The sequence below is a fragment of the Natrix helvetica genome, assembly GCF_964273705.1.
Source record: "Natrix helvetica genome assembly, chromosome: 4".
NCBI lineage: Eukaryota > Metazoa > Chordata > Lepidosauria > Squamata > Natricidae > Natrix > Natrix helvetica.
The window spans coordinates 134,716,699-134,744,520 of record NC_138550.1 but is presented as its reverse complement, the minus strand read 5'-3'; the positions used below and the strand labels follow the sequence as shown (position 1 = coordinate 134,744,520).

At 37.4% G+C, this 27,822-nt stretch overlaps 1 protein-coding gene across 3 annotated transcripts in view; it reads right to left on the bottom strand.

Annotated features, from left to right (window-relative positions):
• Positions 1–27,822, bottom strand: part of KCNB2 (potassium voltage-gated channel subfamily B member 2) — a 240,730-nt gene that overhangs the window by 157,976 nt on the left and 54,932 nt on the right. Inside the window, exons 1-2 of one of the 3 annotated variants that reach the window (XM_081950554.1) lie at positions 16,863–16,878; positions 4,496–5,173 (exon numbers count right to left, since the gene is read on the bottom strand). In XM_081950554.1, the coding sequence (XP_081806680.1) occupies positions 4,496–5,071 (576 nt within the window). In that variant the 5' untranslated portion in view covers positions 5,072–5,173; positions 16,863–16,878. Of the gene's footprint in view, positions 1–4,495; positions 5,174–16,693; positions 16,738–16,862; positions 16,879–27,822 lie in introns of those variants that run through there. The other 2 variants (XM_081950553.1, XM_081950552.1) reach the window with 2 other exon arrangements.

Genomic DNA, 27,822 nt, shown 5'->3' with positions numbered 1-27,822 from the left:
ACTGGGAATTATCATCTAGCATCAGGTTTTACAATTTCTTTTGATGGATTGATTATATGTCATCATGTTCTAGCATACATCAATTTCCTTCATTCAATATTATATCAGGATGCCAATGCTATCATTAAAATCTTAAACCTCAGCATTAGATTCCATCATGTTGAAAGCAAACTCAATCTTCTAAGGTCAGCTAGAAGAGCTCTTCTAACTTCACCTATAGCTTTTTAGCCCATGCGAGCTATAACTGAGAACCAGTTTGGTGTAGTGGTTATGGCACTGGGTTAGAATCTAGGACAGTGGTTCTAGGACAGTGGTTCTCAACCTGTGGGTCGGGAACCCTTTGGGGGTCGAACACCCTTTTACAGGGGTCGCCTAAGACCATGGGAAAACACATATTTTTGATGGTCTTAGAAACCGAGACACCAATTTTAGGGTTGAGGGTCACCACAACATGAGGAACTGTATTAAAGGGTCATGGCATTGGGAAGGTTGAGAACCACTGATCTAGGAGATCATAATTCTCATCCTGCTTTAGCCATGAAAACTGGCTGTGTGACGTTGGCCAGTTTCTTCTGCTCAGTGCACTTCCCTCATAAACTTTCTATTATGGACAAAAGAGGAAGTGGGAGAAGTATGAACATCACCTTGAGTTGTATAAAATAAAACCAGGATATAAATCTAATAATAAATACAATGAAAATACAAAAGTAGTGTTATAATCTGGAATATTTTATAACTCTTTCCAAACATGATCCCAATATACCACAGCTCATATTCAGAATGAAAATAATGACGTCTAAATATATGCTCTGTGCTTCAGAAGAATGAATGATCCAATAGGACTTTGAAAGGGAAGACGTTTCCACAATTTCTGAATATTTCATTCACGTAATGCAACAGAAGAAGAGGGCATAGGCTGGAAAACTATTTGATTGGGGAGTTTATTTTATATTTCAGAAATAGAAAGCTCGGGTTGTTACTTTGATTATAAAATATAAAACCAGCAACTAGTTCTGTGTTTATTTCTTAAGCCGGTGGACATATTAGAACAATAAACGCACAACAATAAACGTTTAGAATAATAAATCATTAATTACAGCTAAAGAATAATAAATCAATAATAAATCACTTCCCTGCATACTCTGAAATGCAGATGAGTATATTCATGCCAGGTCTTAAAGACTGCACTATGTTTTTCACTTTAGCTACAGACTGGCTAATAGGCATTAAGGTTTCTGATGCTTTATAATTGTATCTATTAGTTGGCATCTTGCTAGTTCTTTCAAACCATTTGTTCAAACTGAAACGTTAAATTGGTACATTAATCATTCCTTTTACATAGGAAACCCTGGAAATGACAGCTCTGTGAAGAAGCAGTATTTCCCTCAACACCCTCTTTGTAGCATCTTTCCAAGGACTTTTTAAAAAGGAAGCCAAAACCAATAAAACTGACAAAGGCTCAAGATATGGGCATACAGGATCCCCTAACAGACAATGCCAAATTATTCTTTGTCCTTGCATTTTTCCAAGTTAGAGTAAGCACGACAAGGCTGGTTTCATTCAAACGTCCTCCTTTACTTATGCCATGAAAGCAGACCAGCAGTATGTTGCAAACCTAACATCAACGGATTTTGGATCACTGAGCTGCCTATGTTGCAGAGAATGTTGATCTTGCCTTGCTCCGTAGAGATTTCATGCGTCAGCTCAATGACATGGCCCATCTCCCACAGACTAGTCTCTGGGATCTTAGGTGCACGGCCTATTAATAACAAATTATAGGAGGATTCTATTAAGCAGTGGCAGCCCTTCCAGTTCTGTTTGAACAGTCAGAACAAATGTTGGCTGAATCATATACAACAAAGATAAAAGCTGGCACCTGTTGCTTTCAGATAGTGAACTGCTGATCTGATGCATGGAATTGTTGTACCAGAAAGACAAGTCCCTCAGTTTTGACATCACAGACATAAATGCCTTATGTCTATGGTGCAAAAAGATACCTTTCAATACACATGTAAACTACATTCACTGCCAGACCTATGAGATGCATACATACATGTGAACTACTCATTACTCATCATTACTCAAAATTCACAGCAAGTTAAATTGATCCTAAGTGGCAGACGAGGGAAGAACCAGTCAGGAAGGAATCTGTGGCTTTGTCTGTGTGCACCTTCAAGTCAACTTTCAACTCCTGGTGACTGCCTGGACAAGTCCCTGAAGTTTTCTTGGTAAGATTTTCAGAAGTGCTTTGCCATTGCTTCCCCCCTGGCCTAATATCACCCAATTGGCTTTGTGCCTAAGAAGGAACTAGAACTCAAGGACCCCTGATTTCTACCCTAGTGCCTTAACTGCTATAAACATACATACTAATACACACACACACACACACACACACACACACACATCCTGCCCTTGTTATTCTCTTTAGGATTGTAACCTAGTTCTGAATGGGCCTGAATGGGCCTAAGAATCTAAAGTAGCCTCTAAGCTAGCCATACATCTCCAAATTTTCCTCACAGCTGATCAATTTTTAATTTACGAATGACTAAAGATATACCATTCTATTAGCAGAAGGAGCTTTGACCTAGAAGAGGATTACATTTGTCATTCCTGCAGGTGGTGTCAAACTATTCAAGACAATGCCTACAATGATGCGGTAGAAATGTGGCATGTTTGTGTGTGTGTGTGTCTGTGTGTGTGTGTGTGTGTGTGTGTGTTGTACATGCATCACACAGAAGAAATAGATGGAGCTTCAATCGTACAACTGTGATTGTACAATTGATTGATTACCTTTTTAAAAATCACATCTTGCAGATACCCCCTGGAATGTTTTGATTCCCCATCCACTGGTAAACGTCTACATGCTTGTCAGAGTTCTCAGATCAATGTGGAAGATTTATAGATGGCTCTATAAATCCTCCTTGGAAATTAAGCCAGTGTACCTTAAATTTGTGTGTGGGTGGGTGGTGTACTATATAATTAAAAGACACAAAAAGAAACCTTCTATCCAGAGGATTGGGTGCTTTAATTTGGTTCTTTTTTATTTGTTTAGCAGCTAAAGACGACTTCTTTATATTTTCTCATGACAACCTGTGACTCTGTATTTGCACACAAGTCATAATGGACATATGTTTCTTTCTATTTATAAAAAAGCACATTTTGTTGCATTTCACACAGGATAAAATGTCCAAAACTTGCCTGTTTAAAAAGATTTCAACACTATTCATTCTCACACCAAACAAGAACAATGTATGTATATATTTCCCAGAGACAAAAGCAAAGGATCTACTATCTTGCCAGTTTGGGAACAGATCCTTTAACATCAGCCTAAGCATTGGTAGAAAAAGATGTAGAAAAATGTGCAGAATGCATATTCACTTTTTAAAAAATTTCTCAGACTCAGCAGCCTATCATCACCAATAGGGTTCAAAGAAAGGAAACACTAACCAAAGTAACAAAGCTATAACAAACCCAGCCAATGTATCATGATCTAAGTGGGAAGGCATTTTCTATTAATAAGATACAATGAAATATAATATATATTTAATACTTAATAATATTTGAAGTAACAATAATCTAGAATGCTAAAAATGTTGCTCATCACTGATGAGGACTTATTTGTATAAAAAGCCCAATCAACCCTCACTTAACTCTTCCCACCCATGGAAAGAATAAAACTAAGCAGAAACCAACGAGAAGGCAAAAGCTTTTCATAACATTTCAAACTGGAATCCTGATTGTCTCTTCCCAAGTAAACCAGACTCTGTACTGGAATGGTGAAATTAATTTCCAGTTCCTTAGTTTACTAGGGAAATGAGTCTCCAGGGTTAAGATTTTGATTCAAAGGGAAGCTGTTGCTTTCATTACATTTCTGGTGAGTTTCATTGTTCTTGCAAATAAGGGCAAGCTGACAACATTTATCAATATTAGTCTTCAATACTAACAATAAGTGGGATGCTTAGCAATTCTGGATTATCATAATACTGTTATTATGTTATTAAATATTTTGTTTGTACAAGGATTCATGAAAGCCAAATTATGCTAATCAAATTATCTTGAAAGTTTTGTTGAGTTCAAAAGAATGCACTTAGGAAAAAAATGGACATTATAAAAGTAAATGCTTCCGACTTAATAATACATCAAGACGTCTTTGATGTCATGAACATTCTTACTTATTATCTTAGTGATCATAACTGTTCCTACTATACTGAAGGAAACATCCCATAAATTCTAAATAGTGTCATATGTACCCAAAAATATATGAAAAATATATAGAAAAAAATCTGATGTGACAAACTTCAAAAGTCTGATTGACAGCACAGACTGCCCACATAATATCTTGAAATAAAATATATTCACCCCCACCCCAAATTAACAAACACATTTTCAGGGGATGTTATCCTTATTATAATATATTCAATGAATCTTACAGATAGATGGCTTTTAATTAATATAAACAGGCAACCTAAAAAAATTCTAAAGTATATGTTCCTACCTTTGCAGCCACAGATGAATTGGGCTTTTCCAACAAGTCCCAGAGTTTTTTCCTTTTGTCTGGGCAGCAAGCATTATCAAATTCTTCACCTTCTCTTTCTCTCACTGTTTCTGCTTCTCTCCTTAATTCTTCATTCATTTGCTCTTTTTTCTGATGATACCTTGCCTGGCAACAGGACTCTAAATATATTTCATCAATCCCCCAATAATCTAATTCTTGGCCAAAAGAGAGGGCACACATTTCCTCCATCATATGTAGCTTTCCTGTCCTGTAGAAATTCAGGATAGAGGTGAAAGCACCTGGGTGTCTATCAAAGAAATATTCATTCTCATTAAGATTATAGTCATCACATATTTCTAGTAAAGAGTCATTAGTATTGCAGTCTCTGAGCTTCCCTAAACGTGTCCGTGGAAGTCTATCTAAAGTTCTCCATAGAACTTCATGATTGAGTCCACCTACATTGATTTTCACTCTCCTACAACATGCTTTGCTTCTGATTATATCCACTGGTTCTGGTGGAAGAGACTGCGTAGACCTGGATGTCTTTTTATTCATACCTGGACCCTTTTCAGCCATCCTGATAAGGAAGTGGCAACAAAGCCAGAGTCTTTAAGAGAATTAAAGTTGATTGATATGGTAAGTTAGGTCTTTCTTAGATAAGTTCTTCCATCTCTGAAGCTGAAAAAGGGAGAAAAAGGCACATTTTAGTACAGCAAAATAGCAACTCTCGGTGCTATAATAAATAAAGATTTTAACCAGGAGCATTCATTTCTGATAATACTCTTATAGGATCATGTAATATTATTTTGACTGAAGGAAACACACCACAAATGTATTGTTAAAAAAAAGAAAAAGCAACTTTTGCAATGCTGAAAAAATAATTTGAAAAATAAGTTTCCCAAAACAGTGGAATGTTATTAAGGAAAAATGATTATATAGAAATGCAAACATACTGCATACTTAACAACAATTTGCTGAAGGAGATTTAGGAGAAAAACAGATCACTTTTCATGTACATTAAACAAAATTGTCCCTATTTAAAAGCACTTGATTATCTCTGGACCCTGGATCAGAGTGGGTCATGGAACCCCCATGTGAAATTCTGGTCTGGATGCGTGATTATGATTTTTTTCCCCTTAGACTTTCTTTTTTGATGACATAGTCTATGTTTTTCTTATTGTATTTTGTAAGTTGATCAGAATTGCAACAAATTATGGCAATCTATAATTCTAAGAAAGAAAGGAAGAAAGGAAGAAAGGAAGGAAGGAAGGAAGAGCAATATTATGGCTTTCCAAAAACATGGAAAGCTTTTTTGTTTTGATATTATGAAAAGAAATCATTTCCATTTTTCTAAGAATTAATAAATATTGACCTCCAACAATTGATGATGAGTATAAGAAAACAGCTTTAATCACATTTATATTTCTTTTCAGATAAAGAAACTATTCATTCTATGTGAATGGACAGATGAAGACATAAAAAGCCATGATAAAATTCAGTTATGTTTTTGCTGTGAACCCTTAATTGCAAATATCAGTAGGTGTTTTATTTCTGCTTATAGTTTTTGCAATGTTGTAAAACAGAAAGGTCCATCCTGCCTTCTGTGAAACATCTTGATTTTTCTAACAAAGAGGAAGAAAAAAAATGTATAAAACATCTAAATATAGAGAGAATTATCTACATTGATCTTCGCTTGACATCTTGCAAAAATAAATGTCATATCAGTTCAATAGTGTTCTTAACTTTCCTTTTCCAGAAGGCATGAATATTATAGAATATAGATCATGGAATCTAGTTTCATAAAATGTCTTTTATGAAAGTTTACATCACTGAAAGAAGCATGGGCAACAGGGGCTCCACCCAACCTATCTGGAGAACATCAATTTGCAAAAAGCTGCCACAGACAAGCTAGTCAACTTATGTATGTCCAGAATGTCTATGCTCTGAACCTGGAAAATTCTGAAAGGAGAATAATTATATAAAAGAGCTGGGAAATGTTTACCATTGTGACACTACCATTCTATGTTGCTTTGCTAGTCTTTCAGATTTGTTTATTTCTTATTTGCAATCCCTTTTCTACCCCACAAGAATATGATTGTACATTTCTAGGCTGTTATTTCACCAAAAACTTATTGTTTTAACTCTTTAAAATGCAGCATTGATTTGGGGTATTGGCACTATTCTTGTGGGTTCCTATAATGCCCTTCACTTCCAGCATTCTTCTTATGCCGAGACAATTAATTCCAGAAATTAATTGATTAACTGAGGCTACAGAAAAAAAACCACACTGAATATAGTTCTGCTATGTTTCCTCTGGAGCCCCATGGTGAGAAATCTTGACTGTCTTGCTTCCCATCTCCTGCGATTTTTCCTTCCCTTCTAAAGCAGAAGTATCAGGTTGGTCTTGCCATCAATTCCCAATACTCCAACTTGAGTTCTTCCATAGTATCTAGTTACTAGGAGTTGTTCCTTTTCACTTCTTTCTTGCCACCATTAAAAATAAACATAGAAGAAAGAGCAAAGGAGGAGGATGCCTCAATTTGTTTTAGTTCTACCCCAAAGGCCAGGTAAGGGGAGAGCCAGGTGGCTGGTGGGAGGGGAAAGGTGAGATCTTTTGAAGAGTAGAAACAGAGCCCTATGAAAATGCTGCTGACAACTTGGGAGATAAAACTACAAATTACTTAGAATTAATATTTATATTCTTTTATACATGTCACTGTGGACATTCTATGTAAATGTAAGATATGTTAAAATATGGTGATTAAAAAATTGATTGTACACAGTTGTAACAATAAGTCATGCTTTGCAAAGTACTAGAATGATCTTTTGTTGCTTAGTTATCTGGCTGCCTGTGTCCAGCTCATCATTCATTTTTGTTCTATTATAAAGCGAGATCACCTTCACCACCATGAATTATATCAGTCTTTCTCTGTCACAGTGACTTTAAGATGCGGTGGACTTTAACTCCCAGAATTGCTACCATTGTCAGAGGAATTCTGGGAATGGAAGTTACACAATTTAAAATTAGTGAAGTGCAAAACATTGCATTACCACATTGAATACTCTATCCTCACTATATGCAACTTACTTCTATCTTACCTATTCTAAAATATGAGTAATCAGAAATCTACATATTTAGGCCCCTGTGATCTGATACATCATCAATGGCCTGCCATTTTAATTTCCATTATACTGTAACTATTATGTGCATTATAGGTATCTATGTATAGACATGCGTGTATGTATGTATGTGCGTGTGCGCACACGCACACACACACACACAGTCCTTGACTTATTATCTTAATGGAGCCTGCCCATCACGAATGTAAGTCATGGCAGTCATGAAATGATTTTACAATGTTTTTTGCAGTGGTCATTAAGCAAAGTGTGGCTATGTACCAAATGTTAATGGAAGTTTTTAGTAAAACGATCATAAAATGTGGTCACATGACAATGGGACGCTGTAAATGACCGTAAATACAACCTACTTTGCCAATCTCCCAAAATTTGCTATGTGACTGTGGGATGGGGGTGCGGGGCAACTGATAGAACTTGAATCTAGGTTGTAAGTAATCCCAAGATAGGTCCGTCATAATTTCAAATGTGGCTAATGACTGGTTGTAAATTGAGGACTATCTGTGTATACACACAGAAACACAAATGATTTTTAAAATATATATTTAATCATGATTATTTCTGGAACACTGGTTGTTCCTTTAAAATTTTGGGGTGAGAAAAAAAAAGAATTTTGTCTGGAACTCTGACTTGGAATAGTTTAGCAGGATACAATGGCCCAAACTGACCCTTTGGGATTGCTACCTTTTGTGCAGCAATCGCACAGCCTTTGTTAAAACCTATAACAGAGCATAGTAAGTAAAGGCTATTCTATTTTCAGAATTCAATTTTTATATATTAGATTATAGTAAGACATAGACAAGCTGACATAGTTGAATTTTGATTGGTGGCAAATTAAAACTACTCCTACATCTTCTGTGGCTACCGCAGTCACTGATCTTATTGCTATAGAATCAGTTCTTTTATACCCAAGAACTCCACAGATTTACAGTGAAATATATTGGTGTGCTACTCTAATATAAACAAAACAACTTAGAATAGATGTTTGGGTGCTATGAATAATACACATCATGACTAAACTATTACCGGCTTAAATTTTACATTGTTGGCTTAATTTATTTAAAAAAACAACCTAAAGCAACTAATATAAATGAAATATGCACAACTTTAAAAAATTCCATCCCTCTATAGTTTGAAATAGAGTAATTATGAAAAAAGGAAGAGAAAACTCTCTGAAATCAATTGGAGTACATTTTATTAGATGGCTGTAATATATACTGTATAAATACACACAAACGCACACACACAGTATCGATGTATATTTCTGTCTATATGTATGTGTATGAAACTGAATTTCTACAAAAAATAAAATATTATAAAAATAATTAAAAATTAAAAGGGGAAACATTAGGGGAAAGGAAAGTGCAAGGTATAAAAAAAAGAAAAGAAAACAAAAAAATAACCTTCAACTTTTCTTTGATTCAGTTACAAACAGAAACCTTTTGCCTAAAATTCAATAGTACATAATATTTTTATAATCATAAACAATTCTAATTGTCAAATAGTTCATTTCTTTCAGTTACAAGGAAAAAAAGCTAGTTAAAGTCTTTTCTTTGAGCAAAATAGTTCATTTCAGGATGACTGGAACCTCTGTGCTAAAACAGGTAGGATATTCATCTTTCTTTCTTTCTTTCTTTCTTTCTTTCTTTCTTTCTTTCCTTTCTTTCCTTCCTTCCTTCCTTTCTGTCTTTCCCTCCTTCTCTTCTTTCCTTCCTCTCTCCCTTCCCCTCCTTCTTCCTTATTTTCCTCCTTTTCTTTCTGTTTCTCTCCCTCCCCCCCCAACAATCCTAATATCCTATCCTTGATAAAAATCAGTTGAGGATGTCTGTGATACTGAAGTTATGTATTTGATAGTATTCCATTACACTCCCAAACTGACTGTCCAAGGCAGCTTTCTATCTGTCTAAAAAACTTGGGTTGTTTAAGTGTAAAATGGGAAACACTTGGATGTTCCAATTTGAATCATGGTCTCTTTACTGACTTATCTTGGCAGTGTCTTCTTACAGCTCCATGTAATACTGGAACTCTGGTGACTGATCCCGAAGGTTGTTCCAGTTCTGAGAAGGCAAGCAATTGTTAGAGGTCTTTGAATTACATGAGATTTCCAGTGGATCAGGCAGGAATTTTACTCCCTCTCCCTCCTGGATCTTACACTACAGGAATCATAAACACAATACAATACAATACAATAGTAGAGTTAGAAGGGACCTTGGAGGTCTTCTAGTCCAACCCCCTGCCTAGGCAGGAAACCCTATACCGTTTCAGACAAATAGCTATCCAACATCTTCTTAAAGACTTCCAGTGTTGGGGCATTCACAACTTCTGGAGGCAAGCTGTTCCACTGATTAATTGTTCTCACTGTCAATAAATTTCTCCTCAGTTCTAAGTTGCTTCTCTCCTTGATTAGTTTCCACCCATTGCTTCTTGTTCTACCCTCAGGTGCCTTGGAGAATAGTTTGACTCCCTATTCTTTGTGGCAACCTCTGAGATATTGGAATAATGCTATCATGTCTCCCCTAGTCCTTCTTTCTCTTAAGCTAAACATACCCAGTTCCTGCAACCATTCTTCATATGTTTTAGTCTCCAGTCCCCTAATCATCTTTGTTGCTCTTCTCTGCACTCTTACTAGAGTCTCCACATCTTTTTTACATCGTGGCGACCAGAACTGAATGCAGTATTCCAAGTGTGGCCTTACCAAGGCATTATAAAGTGGTATTAACACTTCACGTGATCTTGATTCTATCCCTCTGTTGATGCAGCCTAGGACTGTGTTAGCTTTTTTGGCAGCTGCTGCACACTGCTGGCTCATATTTAAATGGTTGTCCACTAGGACTCCAAGATCCCTTTCACAGTTACTACTACTGAGTAAGGTATCACCTATACTGTACCTGTGCATTCCGTTTTTGTTGCCTAAATGTAGAACCTTACTCTTTTCACCATTGAATTTCATTTTATTAGATAGTGCCCAATGTTCAAGTTTGTCAAGATCCTTCTGTATCTTAAGCCTATCTTCTGGAGTGTTGGCTATTCCTGCCAGCTTGGTATCATCTGCAAATTTGATGAGTTCCCCATTTATTCCCTCATCCAAATCATTGATGAAGATGTTGAAGAGTACTGGGCCTAAAACAGAGCCTTGGGGTACTCCACTGCATACTTCCCTCCATGTAGATGCAGTTCCATTGAGAACTACACGTTGAGTGCGGTTGGTCAGCCAGTTACCAATCCATCTGGTGGTGATGCTGTCTAACCCACATTCTTCTACTTTATCTAGTAGTAGGTTATGGTCTACCTTATCAAAAGCCTTACTGAAGTCCAAGTAAACTATATCAACGGCATTCCTCTGGTCCACTAATTTTGTCACATTATCAAAGAATGCAATAAGATTAGTCTGGCATGATCTGTTTTTGACAAATCCATGTTGGCTTTTGGCTATTACTTTGTTTGCTTCTAGGTGTTCGCAAATTCGTTGCTTGATTATTTTTTCCAGAATCTTTCCTGGTATTGAGGTTAGGCTGATAGGTCTGTAGTTTCCTGGATCTAATTTTTTCCCTTTTTTGAAGATGGGAACCACATCAGCTCTTTTCCAGTCCTCTGGTAGTTCCCCGGTGTTCCAGGATCTCTGAAAGATATAATTCAGTGGTTCTGAGATCTCGTCTGCTAGTTCCTTCAGAACTCTGGGGTGTAATCCACACATTAGTTTAGACTCTCAGTCCTTTCCAGGTTTAAAGTTCAGTAACTCCAAGCAGACTTATCTGCTTTGTAGCTCTGCCAGGTGGTGTCAAAACACTTGGTTAGACGGCTTAGGTATAGAGGCTTCCTGTCTTGTTAAGCAATGGTTCCTTGTCCTGTCTAATCTTCCTATCTTGTAATATTTATCTCCAATCAGTTTCTACCCAAGATTTATGTTTCCTCCTCTCCAGAGCCCATTCTCCAGAGCAGTTTACAAAATGCATAATAAGGAGAGGAAGAGGAGAAGGGAGAGAGGGAGGGAGGGAAGAGGAAGAAAAAGAAGCTAAAGCATGTATGTATGTATGTATGTATGTATGTATGTATGTATGTATGTATGTATGTATGTATATCATTATGGCTGGCAAAGAGGTCAGCACAGACCAGAGAATGGAAATGCTGTAGAAAAGGCACAAGCCTGAATTGGGATAGGATGAACTGTGACAATTTATTTGTTTACAATCTTATCAGAAATGGGTTTCTTACTAAGAAATGTAGAAGCAGTGATCCATACGAGGCTCAATTAAATCTGATAAAAAGCCTCCACCAAAAAGGCAGCTCAGCTTGAAAAAAGTCTCAAGTTAGGATTCTTCTTCACAGGAGGAAGATGGTAAACTTTGCAGGATATTTCCTGGCTTGCATCTAACCATTAACCATGCGCATAGATATGTGGATGGCCCTCCATTAGTCTCTCAACCTTACTAGCAGGAAAAGGAGAAGTAGAATTACTCAAAATTGTCTTGCCTCCTAAACATGAACTATGATTACGATCCATATGCTTGAAGATCCATATTCGTGTATGGATCGTTAGTACAATTATTATAAAGTAGCAAAATTTAAAAAGTGTTCACACCAACTGCAATTTTCCTCCCTCTCAAAACATCAGCAAAAATATTATTGTATGCTGCTATTGTTTAATTTTCCTAAAGAGATGTTAAAATAAAAATTCAAACAATCTATCGTGGGGGGAATCTGCAATAAAATATTGTAACATATAATACCATGTTTCTATTCAAGCTTCTATCCATGCCCATTTTCTAAGATCTTTTATTTTGTCTTCCCACACACAGCTTTCATCTGTTCTAAACATCCATCAGCATGTCATGACAGGAGCTGTTTTTGTTCTTTATCTTCTTGTCTTTTCCCCTAAAATATATTAGGGTAATAACGATGCTTTAGAATTGATTCCAAAAGCGTGTAGCACATGGCAGCTGCAAATGACAACCATATGATCCTGGGAAAAACAGAACTACTTTAAAAAAGAGGTGCAGACAACAGCTATTAGAGCATTTTTGCCCACTTCAGAAGACCATTTGCAAACTATTTTCAAAGTAATACATAGCCCTAATACTGTATATATTTGTTTCTCTCTTTTGAACACAAACTTTAACATTTTGCTACCTAAAGAACGATATTGTTTGTTTATACCGTATATTATAACCCAAAGATAAGCAGTCACAGAAGCTTTTATAATGTGATACAGAGATTATAGAGGGCAAAAAACTAAGTTATAGATGGTTGCTGATCAGTGGAGATTTCACATCTATACATAGTCATACAGATTAACTGCATCCAACATACAGTATGAGCTATGGGTGGTTATCAAGCTTATATTATTTCCTTCTAAATAACAATATAATAGGATGAATGTAAAGTAAAAAAGACTAAAAGTAGAAAACGTTTTAGAAAAGGAGAACATCTTTGAACAGCATCTAGAAGCTACAGCAGGAACAGAATGCAACGGCCCAGAGAGTTATGTGAGCATGTAACATTTCTGCAAGTTGCACCAGAATGCTTCCTGGTTCAATTCAAACTGCCTATAATGATCCATAGAACTCTTCAACACAGAGGGATGCATTATTTGAAGGACCACCTCCTTATGATTATGATACTTGATATAGCAGAAGAGTCAGGCCTGGGGTTCCATTTATTAGGAAGAGAGCATTTTCTGCTGTGGTTCCCGCCCTTTAGAATTTCATTCCCTTGGCGATTAAATTGGTCTCTACCCTACTGGCTTTTTAGAAGGTAACAGTTATATTCATTGGTGGTGATGGTTTTTTGTATTCAGATGCTGCTTGTGATTTTAAGGTTTTTATATAATTATATATTCATATAGTTCTTACTTTTGTTAGCCAACCGGAGTCACATATATGAGATGGGAAGTCCTGTAACTATAAATAATAAATAAAGTACAGTGTATATTTATTAAAATATTTTTTTAAAAAAATACAAGAGTGTCCTTTTTATTTAACCCTTTATGCCCACCCAAAGTTTTATATTGGTGAATTACAACGCTTTCCAGACTTAGAGGACTTGACTTTTGAGTGGTATACCGCTTTCCAAAAATTAGTGGATGGAGCTACCAAAAGAAAATTATCTTTAACACTCATTTAATTAAAATATAGTTAGTATAATTATTCTCCATTCATTTATTTAATATTTTCCCTCTTTGATCATATTAATATTTTGCTTATTAACACGTTTTAGAGGCTTTTGATGGCTTCTGCAAAAGTTTGGGGAGGAAGGGGTCCATACAAACCTCAACCATAAAGCCTCAAACAAACTTCTGGGGAGTTACAATACAAGAGAATAAAACTAAATCAGAGGGGAATTTAAAAGTAAAGAATAGGCAGTAAGAAGTAGGCAGATGCAGAAGTTAAAATGAGATATTTCCTGTAAAGCAAATGCCTTCTTAAATGGTCTTTGGTATATTTGAGATACGGCCATGAAAAAGACACTATTGGCCTAGCCTTCACAACAGGATTATAAAAAAATAAAAATTGTAGGCAGGCAAGCACGGAGAAAGGCAATTCTTCTAAGATATTCTGGACTTGAGCTCTTAAGGACTTTAAAGATCATCATTAACATGTTGAACTGGAAACAAATAACCAGAATAGCCCTTGATTTTCAGGTGAGGTATGAATCTGTATGCAAGTTATAGGGGTGGTATAACTCCAGAAGGAATATTGTTTGTCTTTGCAATACCACAACAAGCAAACTAATATGCTTATTATAATTATGTCATCTGATGCAACAGGTTTTAACAGACTGAGTCTTCTTTCTTTTGTAAAGGCGAGTCAGATAGTATAACAGAGAGGTAAGTATTTATTGACAGATGACTACTACCGTAAGCATTATAGTTGAAAATGTATGGATTCAGTTGCATTTCTTTTGTTAAAAATTTCAGCAATATGTACTTTCTGAAGTAGTTATCAAATCTGTAATCATCAAAACAAAGATCTGAAGGATTCAAGTCAAGCCTTGTGAATTAATTTTCAAATCAAAGTATAGGTATAAGGAATGCATATTAAGAGGCAGCAATAGAATATAACTGCCATATATACATATATTGATAAGTTACAATACTATTAAGACTTTTTAATTGCTTGTTTCTCTGTACCTGCTGTAATGTATATTATAGATATAAAAGGACTGTAGATACATAAGGAGATAATCTCTTCTGGAGCGTTTAACAATAATATCAGAAGATCTTCACTGTTTTTCAGAAAATATAATTTTTGTCCTATATTTTGAACAGTGAACTGTATAGTCATTTCTAAAATATTATAGAGGCATAAATGAAACACAGAATTCCAAAGAGTTCCTAGCTAAAAAAAGTTTATGAAATGTTATTCCTTTAGGAATGAATGCCCGCTAACCATGGACTTTATGTGCTGAAAATCAGAGAACAAAGCAAGCACCGTGAACTATAAGCACTCCAGTGAATATGTTTTTGTATTTATTTTTTAACTTTACATTTTTAGATGCTGAGCCGCAGGATGCCAATCAAGCTTATAAAAACAGTGGTATTAGAAATAGGCATCGTGAATGTCCATTAAACCAAAATATTCAAACAAACGTTTGAATATTCAAAATATGTGCTTATAGCATCCTTTGGTTCCTGGTGTGAATGGCAAGATGTTTTGACAATTATCAGAAAAAGCCATGTACAGGTGAGTAAATCCTTACAACAATCATTGGATAGGGAATGACTGGGGCATTGAAAACATTTAATTAAATAGTTTAAAATGCATGATGGATTTTTAAAGATAAATTGCACGTGTTTGGTTAAAAAAATGGGTTTGGCTTTAGGTTTTATCTCACTGTTCTGATCAAACTCTTCACTGGGTAGTTCAGAAAATGCTTTTTACCACACCCACTTATGACCATTACTCAAACCCATGACCATGACAGGGACATTAACCTCAGATTGGGTTTTGAAGAAAAGCTTAGGACAGATCTTCCTTCTTTCATTTCTTGAACTTCAGTTAAAAGTTCTGGGAAGGCAGGCAAACTTGAACAGAGTCAGTTTTTCTGTCTTATAAGCCAAGGTTTTGCAAGCCTCCAGCTGGTCTTTCCCTTCAGAAGCCTGCCTACTTTGCTGCTCTTCTTCTATTAAACTGGCCCTGGCAGCTTTTCTGCATTACTGTATGGGGAAGGATTATTGACTGAAGTCTGTTTCTCTCAGAGGTAGGAGCTTGATCGCTGTTTATTTGCAAAGTGACAGTCCTGCCTCTTGAGTGTGTTAATGCTGCCTTCAGAAGCAAAGGAGCATGCAGGAGTTTCTATTCTTTTTTTTTATTTGTAGGGATATAAGCAGCTGGATTCCAGGGGGAGGGGGGGCAGTTGAAATGTCAAAGGAGCTTTAAAATGTAATTTTACTTAAAATTAAGTAAATGTACTTAATTTTTTAGATTACTGTTTGGGTAGTTCAACTTGAAATAAATCCAAGAAATGCCATAAAGATGGCCAAAAGTATGTAAGTGGTACTCTTGGTCTTCAAGTTTGTTTTAAGCAAAAGATGCTCAACCACATAAATATTGAAAGGAAGACAGCCCTTAAAAGTATACAACATGACAACAGTTTTTATATACAGCTAACACTCCTATGGGCATTTGACAATTATTCCTCTTTAACATACCTTAGCTTAAGAAGGTAGGAGAGATACTCCCACCTATCCCCTTTCTTCCTGCTCTTTGAAACATCCAGGACACGTTGAAGAAGAGGAACCTATATTTAATGTCAACCTCAGCGGCCACGAGGTCTCATGTTCCCCATTTTTGACAGCTTGGGAAGCATATCCTCCTCACTATGCATGTCACTGTTTTGTTAGGGGTCCACCTTACAGGGGAAATCACCCCAATCCTACCGCGGCAGTCATTCAGAGATGCAAGGGGATGTGTATCAAACCAGCTCTTTGAGCATGGAAACTGACTCCCTTCCGCCTTTCAAAAAGCAAAAACAAAACAAAACACTTTTTCCTGGGCATTAAACGAGAGGGAGGGGCGGTAAAGAGACACCCCCCCTCGCCCACACGCCCCTGCCCCTAAACCATACCTGAAGGCATCTCTCCGCACTCAGCTGCTACTTGGAGCCGTGTGTCAACGGTCCGCCGGGTAGGAAGAAGCAGGGATGATTCATGCATCGCCTTCTTTCTTTCCAGACTCCGCCAAAAGGCAGAAATCCTCCGCTCTCCCCCTCCCCTCCCTCCCTCCCTCCCGCTTACCTTACTCGGCGAGACCGCGTTCAGCATAAACACCGGCGGGGGGAAAGCACAAAAGACGCCCGGAATTCCCCCGCCGCCTCCCCGCCGGTTGCTGCTCCTGCTCTCGGATTCTTTTTGCAAATGATCTGTTGACAATCCGCCGAGGTGAAGGCGGGCGAGGTTTGTTTTGGTTGTGTGAGTCCTTGCGCGCGCGCGCATGTGTGTGTGTGAGAGAGAATCTTTCGCCCCGCTCTCTTCGTCTCCCTGGCGGGCGACGTTCCTCTCGCCTTGCTCTGAATTCCGGCTTCCGAATTGCCACTGCCTGCGGGATGGAGGAGGACAGCTACGGGGAGGGAGAGGGGAAGGCAGAGCCGAAAGGCTGCGGGCGGTCTCCGCTTGCAAAACGGAGGAGGCGAGAAAGCTCTCCAGCAGTCATCTCCCTTTGTTTGCAATGGGATTTGGGTGCTGCTGCTGCTGCTGGCGGTGGCGGTGGCGACTACCAGCGAGCCTCTCTGCGCGCGTTCGGGTGTGCATCAGCAAGTGGATGAGCCGCGTAAACCGAGCAAGCAGCTGTTTTCTACCCAGCGCTACAAGGGGACACACAGGCGCAATATTTGCCCATCTGATCGCCTTTCCCGCAGGGACGCGAGTGCAAAGGCCAAAAGTCAGACATGCATTAGAACCACTTAGGCGGCTTCCTGGACTTTCACCAACAAACGGTTCATAGTCGCCCCCCCCCCGCCCAATGTAATTGACTCAGGTTGGTCTTTGCACTAGGCAGCCACCCATCTGCCAAGTTTTTAATTCCAGCTAACCCGAGGAGACCTGTGAAGTATTTTTGTGAGGTGTATGCGCGTGCGTTTGTGTATGTGTAAGCCGTCTTTTTCTCTCACCATTAGGTCATTAACAGGCCTCCTTGCATTCAGCCAGTAGTGGCTGGCTTTGTTTCTGTTTTCACTTGTGGTGGGTGTGTTTATATCTGCTGTGCAGCAGAGTTTATATTGTCAGTATTTCTTTCCACACAGCTGCCAGAAAAATTTTATATTCTTTGTGTGTGGGGTGTTTTTTTTTTTTTGCTATGTGTGAAAATGTAATTATTTTCTAAAAATTACCCTTAAGCATAGAAATATCTGTTGACAACTACAGTTAAAACAATCATGTCACCCCTGATTTTTTTTGGCAAGGGGAATGTCAAAGTGTGAGAGTCATTTTTAAATATACGCAGAATTGTTTTCATTATCATTACATTTTAGTTGTCCTTCCTTCCTTCTATTCCCCCCTACTCAACAACTGTGTGAGGTGAGTTGGGCTAAGAATGAGTGAACACCCCAAAGTCACTCAGCTGGCTTTCATTCCTAAAACAGAACTAGAATATACAGTTTCTTGCTTTTTTGCTTGGTGTCTTAATCACCAGACAAAACTAGCTCTCCCTGGAAATAATGCTGCCAAGTGGATATTACTATATTTTTAACATAATGGTGGGGGTTGTGATGTTTAAATTCTTTCTTGGAATTGACTTGGGCTTCTTTGCTATTTAAATTTATGGAAGACTTATTTTAGGGCTTATGTTATTTTCTCCTCAATTTATAGAAGCCATTACTATTAATTTTCAGAAATCATGGAGAGAAATGATAACTTCCAGCCTATTGAAAAAAGGTGTTGGGAATTATATCCTCTCCTTTCATTTTGTATTGTGTGGATTTGTTTTGTTTAGTGGGAGGCAGTTGCCTTCAAGGCAGATTCCTGGCAACTGTCTTGATTAGGCCCTGCAGTTTTCTTGGCAAGATTTTCAGAAGTGGTTTTGCCATTGCCTTCTTCCTAGAGTTAACTGGCCCAAGGTCAGGCAGATGGCTTTGAGCCTAAAATGGAATTAGAATATGGTTTCCCAGTTTTTAGCCTGATGGTTTAACCGCTACGCAAAACTGGCTTTTGCTTCTTTAGCTTCATAGCACAAGTTGTGCCAAAAAGCTAATTGGGTAAAAAAAAGAAGAAGCTTTGTTTCATCCTCAAGGCTAGTTTGGGAGAGCACACTCAATCCATCACTTATAACTTGATCTAATTGTACCATTTTAGGCATAAGTCCAAATTGATTTTCCTATGGCTTCTTTCTTAATAAGGTGTTAATCTTACTGTGCTTGCAGAATAATTCACTAGACATGCTGGATGCATTACACACACACACACACACACACACACACACACACACACACAAAGGTATTTACAATATTTCCATCACTATGGAAATGCTATTAACTAGGAAGAACATTTCCATCCAAACACCTTCAAAATGATTGGCCCATCTCCTACCTTCTCACTAGGAATTAGCGCAACTGCAAAACTCTTCGTTGTGTTACAACTTCAACTTTATTCCCTTGTCTATTTAATCAGTTTTTTATATAGTGGGACTACATGTATGTTTGCTAGTTATCATCTTTAAGCCCTATATGACATGGGGGACTACAATAGTTATTTGAGGGACTGTTAACTCCTGTGGTTTCTACCCTTCATATAAGATTTGAAACAGTTTCCTCACTACCAGTCCCATCATCAAGCAATCTAGCAGGACCCTGAAGGAAGGTGTTGTCTATCACCTGCCTTCTGGAACATCATTCAAAAAGACTGTACTACCTTACTAATATTTAAAACAGCATTTAAACATGGCTATTTCCCTAGACCTTGTGTGGGAAATGATTGCCCTTTTCTTTAACTTTATTGTTCGTAAATGTTATTTAGTTTCTAGGCCACCTAGAATCTTTGGGGTTGGTTAGCCTAGACTGTACAAATGAACAAATGAAGTTGCATATTTACTCTCTTACTTTTATTAAGCCATTTTTCTTCACTAGTTCCTTTAAAATGGGTATTATAGGGCTGTCATTTTTGGCTATTATACTCTTGTTTTATGATCCTTCATATTTTTCAGTTTTGGATTACTGAATAAATCCTCTGTGACTTCCATCTTTATCTCTATCATTAATATTATACAATATTATATGTATTATTTCATTAAAGCATTTTCTTTTCATAGCTAATTTCTTTCCCCACTAAGTTAATAAATTGATGCCTATGAAGAAAACAAAGCCATTTGTCTCTGGCGGAATAAAATGAATGGAATCGAATAGGAGATAGAAAAGGTTGGAAGGTTGGAATAAAAGTTGGAGCTTCCCTAGGAATCTTCACCATTGTTAATTCTGAAAGTTGTAATTCAATAGTGTCTGGAGGATTGTTTCTTCTATGAAGATTTAAGAAATGACAGCTTCACTAATGTAAGATAAGAAATGGGCAACTCTCATTCAACTATATATACTGTAGAGCAGTGATGGCCAACCTTTTCTGGCCCAAGTGGCCCAAGTGCGCACAAACCTGAACTCCCAAAATACAAAAAGCCCTGTGTGCATGCATACTCCCATGTGCTCACCTTCGTGCATGCACACACGCCCCCCTGCACGCATCCTGCCACCCCTGCAAGAATGCATGGACCCCCCACATGCTCCCGCTCCCTGTGCATGCGTGGCAGAGACCTGAAAACCTGCTGGCCGGTGGGAGGCATACACACATGTGCAGCAGAGCTGAACTTGGGCGACAATTCATGTGCCATCAGAGAGGGTGCTGCATGCCACCTCTGGCAAGCGTGCCACATCATGGGTCTAGGGCCTTTTCAGAATGAAGGTGGTTAAAACGTGAGGTGTCTTCATCCCTGGAAGACAGTGATAGTCTTCTAGTGCAAAGTAGCCTATGGAAATCCTCAGCTGGTACATCAGCTAATAAACTTTGGAAAGGAACAAATACATTGTTCAAAGAGACCCAGACAATTTTTATAGTTACTTTTTTGAGGGGGGGGAATGAGTAAAAACACTTGAGTTTCCTTATAAATGCTTTGGTCTTTTTGCCAGGCTGGGCCAGGGATGGTGTTAATAGGAGACTTTCTACCTATCCCAATTATATTGCTGCAACCCGGAAGGAGCTTTTTTTCTCCTTTCTGTGATTAGATTAGCCTTCACCAAATGGATGCCCTCATCTCCACGTGTTAGGTAAACTCTCCAGCTGTTCATGTTTGCACTAACCATCCAATATACTGTATCTGGAGGCCACAAGGCTGAGGAAGGCTATTGATCCACAGGCCAAATTAGATGCAGTGCTTGTTTGCGCACACGGTGTCACAGGTATAAAGTCAGTGTGCTAGTGGTAGATATATTACTTCAGCCAGGCCATCTGTGTGGTTTTTCTGGATTTGTCTATTCTCAGTTCTATTAATGGAAGCTCATAAGACAAGAGTATCAAGAAGAGCTCACTGAAAATACTTTTTCCTTCCAGGAAGAGCATATCATGGACAAGATGCTGTTTTCAGAAGAACCACAACATTCAGTGTTTGGGCTGTTTTTAGAAAATGAAATTGATTCCTGTGTTCTTTGTTCTGATCTAGAGAAGGCTCTGAAGTTTTCAGTTTTTTAGCCAGAACAGGATAAAAAGGGCAATATGCTGCAAGGGCAAAAACTTTTGCATGAATTAGAGATTGTAAGTAGACAAAAATTCTTTGAAGTATATAGGAAAATGCCAATAATACGATAAAAAGCATTGCCTAAGCTAATTTGTTCAGATGTGGGTATCTTTGAATATGGAACTGTAAATTAATTAAGTTTCTTTTTCTTTCACAAGATTCTCCAAATAAAATTTGTATGAAATCACCTAATTTACAAGCCGATAAACACATTACTGTATATAGAACACATTTGTATGCTGATTAATTTCGTAAAGCGACATGCTCTACAATAAACTATATATATATTAAATTTTGTATACTCATATTAAAATAGTGTATACATGTAAGAAGTATATTACTTTAGAAAAATACATAAATGAATTAAAATTCATTTTAACTATATATAACTTTATATAATGGCAGAAATATTTTGTGCATATCTAGAAACAGAAACAAAACTTTTGATGAGGAATTCAAGAAACTGAAAAATACTGACTGATAACCTTGCCAATCCCTACATTTCAACAATTATGATCAATTTAAATGAAAAACCACATTTTGCAATACATAAATTTAGCTAAAATTTGCATCAATATTTAAAAGTATGAATATATATTTCCAATTTTGTATCTATGCAATTTCCTAATTCCTACAATCTTTTTCATATATTAATTTCATGCATATTAATATTTCTCTGGATGTTCTGTAACGTACACATTTATGGACAGTATGTTTTTAATTTAAAAAACAGAATAACTGTGGTAGCATAAAATTCAGAAAAAATGTACAGCATTTCATTTTGTGTATTAGTTTAGAAAGTTCAAATTGGGCTAAGTTCACATTCAGAAGCGAGGTGAATGAATTTCTCTTCCATCCCTAGGTCAGGAATGGTAATTCTGGCTTATTAGTGATTTGTTTCTCAAATGAGGATGGCTAGTGTTGCCCAGAAGCCAAGGCTAAATGATTTTTCAACATGAACTGCATCTTAATTATGATGCAGAATTATGGGATATGAGTCAAAGTTGACAGACAAGTTGATCTTAAGAGCAAAATGGCTATGCTATAGCTATAGTAACTAGATTTTAAATGTGTCACACCAATTTTATATGCTTCTTTTTTGACCTCAGATAAAAGCTGTCTTCCCCAGCCTGGTGACCTCTAGATCCCTTGGACTATAAGGGATAGCCTGGTGACCTCTAGATCCCTTGGACTGTCATTCCATGCCAGTATGGAATGATTGTTCCAGCATCCTTCACCACTAAGATCAATGTCCATCCTGCGGACTATGAACTAGGAACTAGAGTTCAGCACAGGTTGTTTATAATATTGACCAACGTTGATAGAGTTACAATCCAACATAAGTGGGGCCTGGAAAGGCTGAACTAAAGGTATGAAAACAAGAGCTAATTTGTGCCGATTTTGATTTCTCTCAAGGGGATAGGGTGGAAATGGGAGCCTTTTCACTAGACATAACAGATGGAACTGTCTATGGAAATTCTCAGTCATCCTGGTCATGGTTATCCCAATGTTGCTTAGGAAACTAAATTTTCTTTGTTTTTCCCTGAAGAAGTTTCGCTTCTCATCCAAGATGCTTCTTGGATGAGAAATGAAATGTCTTCAAGGAAAACCATCTTTCGGACAACGGATGTAAATATATGAAGACTAGCTGAACAGCTTCTCTAGATCTCCCTAAGTTGGGCTGTATGAGAAAGCTGAGATGGTTGGGAACTTTCAGATCCTCTTCTTGGTGTTTCTATGATTGTAATCTCTCCATTCTGGAAACTACTAGCCATGAAAATCAGATCAGAGGATCACAGCCACAAGGTTGTATATCTGATTCTGCTAATTTTTAATATGCTTTTGACTGTTTTGATATGATTTATATTAAGAATGTATTACCTTAACTGCTGTTGGTGCAATATTTATTGCAACTGACTCATTACTAATTTGGGCTATAGGTGATTTTCAGATAATAATACATAAAATAACTATAATTAAACTTAGACATCAAAGATTTGTATCAGTGGCTCCAACAGACAGACAGTCCTGGAAGAGCCAAATCTTTAGCAGAGCAAGATTATCTTTACTTTACAGGCAGGTTATTTCAGCGGGACAGAATTGCTGCAGAAAATGCACACCACCAGATCTCTCCCATCACATCTAGAGTAGGCATTTTTGGGCTAACTTGCTAGGCTTTATTATTCACTTACTAATATACCTATGTACATCCTATGCAGAAGCATCTCAAAGCATTCATAAAAATATAATTATACATGAAAACAACAGAAAACAACAAATGATATGCGATAAGCATGTTATATATTGTATATTATTTTTTATGGTTTTAATATTTAAAAGTTGTATATAAAAATCCAATCAATCAATAAATAAAAGGTGGGAAGAAAGAAAACAAAAAAGCATTCTTCGAGCATTTGTATCAGGAAGGCCTAGAGAAAGAAATTAATTTTGAACAGGTACCTAAAAGTTGTTCTAATAAGCACTTTTCAAACTCCAGTTTCCTAATGGGATGGGTCCTGCATATTTATGATTCAGGGTTTATAGACCATGTACAATAGTAATTATTTGGGGCATGTAATGGTGACATGTTCTGACCCCACCCTTCGTCCACACCAAAACACTCCGAGCCAAAGAAACTTTACAAGATTTATTGACAGACAGACAGGTCCTTGGCAGTAAACCAACACAGATAAGCCTTAATAACAACCCGGCACTAATAAGCATCAGCAGCAATCCAGCCTGCCACGCTCACAAGACTGTACTCCTACATTAGTTCATGAGTTGACTTCTGCAAAAGGGCGTGTGCACAAGCAGTCCTTTTATAGTCTGGAGAGGAGTCTAATTACCATCAGCTGAGTGCAATTACCTCCTGTAACTGCGCAACTGTTCCTGACACCTATTAGCTCTTTGGTGACGAGCATCCAACCACAACTCACTGCTGACTTCCGACTCACTGTCCCTTGTCTTCTCCCCACTGCTCCAAGGCATGACATCAGGAGCACACTCCCTTTGGCTTTCACCACTGCTCCATGCCTCAGGCGCCTCCTGGTGACCAACCAGCCTCTCTGATCCCTGCTTGGAGTCGGAACCCTGTCCAGGGTCCTCCACATCCTCCAGAGCCGACTCATAGGGACCCTCGCTGTCGGACTCTGGTGGCAGCTTCAACGGCTCCTGCTGGGCCACAACAGTGACATAACATTAAAATGCCATAAATGCATAAGTAAATAAGCTTGTGGGAAACTTTACATTAGTCAGTTGCTGATTCCTGAAATGCATTATAGAGTGATTGCTTTTAGTGCCTCCTTTAACACTTACTCCTTAGCTCTCATCTCTGTTTCGATTATGAATTTTATTTCAGCAACTGGATATAAAAAACACTGGTATGATCATTGATTATTCTCGCCAACAGTTGCCCATATGTGCAGTATTAAACTATATAATTGAGGAATGTAAATAAAGGGCTAAATAAAATAATGTACTCAACATCTTAGACTCTCCCCCTCCCTAATTTTATTTATTATTTGTTCGATTTATGTCCCTCTTCCTTCAAGAGCAAATGGATAGTGGCTTAAATGGGCAACTGTGTTTTATCCCTGAGATGTAGACTTGGATAAAAGAAAAAGAGTGGCCCAAATTTTTGGAGTAAATTTCCTTGGAGGATTGGGATCTGGAATCCAGATCTCACATTCCAAACCAGTTAAAATTACATTTTAATTAAAAATTAATTTTAAATAAAACTGAAGTTTAATTTTCAATGATATGGGCCGTGTATGAGTTTGATCATCTGCAGGAAATACAAATGCTTTTTAAGGAACTATCCACGCAAAATCTACCTACACAACTATGGGAGTGAAAACTTGTTCCCTAAAGAAATACAAGAAGAAATAGAATGGAAAATACTCTCATATATTTATTCATAATTATTTATATCCTAAACTTCAGTATCACAATCTTCCAGAAGCAGTTTATAAAGAATATAAATAATTGTAAGTGAAAATACAATGCAATTGACTGGGATGATAGGGATGGGATAGGAGAACCAGCTGAGCAGGTTATGGGCTGGTCTTTACCTAGACAGGTCACTTAAAGGTTGAAGATCCTTAGGGCAGCTTCTTGCTGATTGTGCAGTGACCTTGCTAAACAGAGCACCTAGATTCTCATAGGTAATGCTACCTAGGTTTTCATGTATGATTAAGAGTATTTATATGTTTTATAGCACATAATAAATCAAACATTGGCACTTCTGTTCAAGCCTGCATAAAGTACTATTTGTATTTCCATTCTTCCAATAATTGCGAATTTAATTTTATTGCTATTATACCCACCCCCATACCCTATTCCTCAGGCAGGAATGGTTTGCTTCTTCCTTTCCCAGCCGCCAATCAATGTGCAACTCCATTCCATGGAGGAATGAGCCACACTAGGCTAAATACAATACAACATGTCAAGAGCTGCCTCCCCTTCAAAAGCAGACAGAACCCCAGCTCTAAAAAAGCTAATATTTTTGGCTTCTCTTACTATGGGACCCTCTGGAGCAGTGTTTCTCAAACTTGGCGACTTTAAGTCCTGTGGACTTCAACTCCCAGAATTCCCCAGCCAGCTATGCTGGGGAACTTAAAGTTGCCAAGTTTGAGAAACACTGCTCTGGAGGGTCATGGATTCTGCTCTTGAGAATTCCCAACATAACTTATTTTTTTGCTCTAAACATTAGACTCATGCCAAGAATGGTGGATGGTTAAATCACCTTATCTAGTGGAAACTTGGGTGGGGATTACTAATAAAAATCAAATTCCAACTACATATAAAAAAATCGATCTTAGCTGTATTTTTAAAGTAACACTTAGCTGGCCTCATAAAACTTAAATGTTAATGTATTACGTTATCACCTTCTGATAACTGCATTCAATGAACCCTTTATGTAAAAACTCTCCTTGTATCTCCAATCCGTGGTTCTCAAAATTTCAGTTGATTCTATTAGGTGTTGTTAAAGTCAAGAGGAGTTTTCTTTCTTAATATTACATAACTATAACCATAGACTTTCTATTCTTGTAAATAACTTATATACTATAGAAAAAGTGACATTCTATTGAATGTTACATGGAGGGTAAAAATCTAGACTATACTTTCACAAATATTTGAATTAATATCTGTATGTATGATTCCAATTAATGTATAGTATATTCAACCATTCTGTTTTAATTTACCATATTTTCATGAACAAGATAAATTTCAATCTCTGCTATGTTTATTCTACATATCACAGTTCCAAGCAGGTAGTCTTTTGCACCAATTCACAGAGAAAATTGCTCCAGGATTGCAGAGGTTTTTATATATAACTCCTGTACTGCAGAGTTAATATTTACACAGTCTTGCTGGGTTGTGGTTTGGTGAATATAAAGTGATAATTTCTTAATGTCCATCTACATGCTTTACTGTTCTGGGTAAACCAGATCAAAGTTTGTATCAGCCATATTACACCTACAATATAGTATTCCATCTTCTTTAGTGAATGGAAAATGCTAGAGTATTTGTTGATGAGTAGGATAGCAATTCATGATTGCCAACCACATTTATCTCTGCTGCCCTCCGAGCTGTTTGTAGCTATCTTTCCTTATTCTTCCTTTTCCTTATTTTGGGCATTTACCCTCCACTAAGGATAAATGAAAGCCAGCCTCATTAAGAAAAGCATTGTTTTATCCAATACAGGACCTTATTCCATGTGTAAAATTCTAAATCTACAACAAAAATCAGATATGATCAAGGCAGCAAACTCACATTAATGATTTTTGATTAAATTAAAAATATACTATATGTTTTTCAGGACACTCAGTGTGAGATTGATATATTAGGTACCACAGGAGGATTAAGAAAATGGGCCAAAAAAAAAGTATGAAAGGAAATTAAGGAAAGAAAAAGGATTAAAATATTTTTTTTTTATTTTTTTTATTTATTTTATTTCTTAGATTTTTAGACCGCCCCCTCTCCCAAAAAGGGACTCGGGGCGGTGTACAGTCGATGCAAATAAAATACAGTCATAACAATAAAATACATTTAAATACATTTGGAGGGGGAGATAGGCTGTACAAGAAATAAATATATTCTAACCCTAAAAACATCCCAATTAAAACCCCAAACCCAATTAAAATAAAATAAATCCCCGGGAGGTAAAAACTAAGAAAGTGCCAGGCCAGCTGATTGAAATAGGTGAGTCTTTAACTTTTGACGGAAGGAACGGAGGTCGGTGGTAGTTCGAATGTCTGGGGGGAGGTCATTCCAGAGGGTTGGGCCCATCACAGAGAAGGACCTACTCCTAGGTGTCGCCCGCTGGCATTGCCTAGCGGACGGCACCAGGAGGAGCCCCTCCCTGTGTGAGCGAATAGGTCGCAGGGACGTGTGTGGTAGGATGCGATCCTGCAGATAACTAGGTCCTGGTCCATGACACTGGAATCTCCCAAAGAGAGCAAAGAAATCAGAAAATATTAAGAA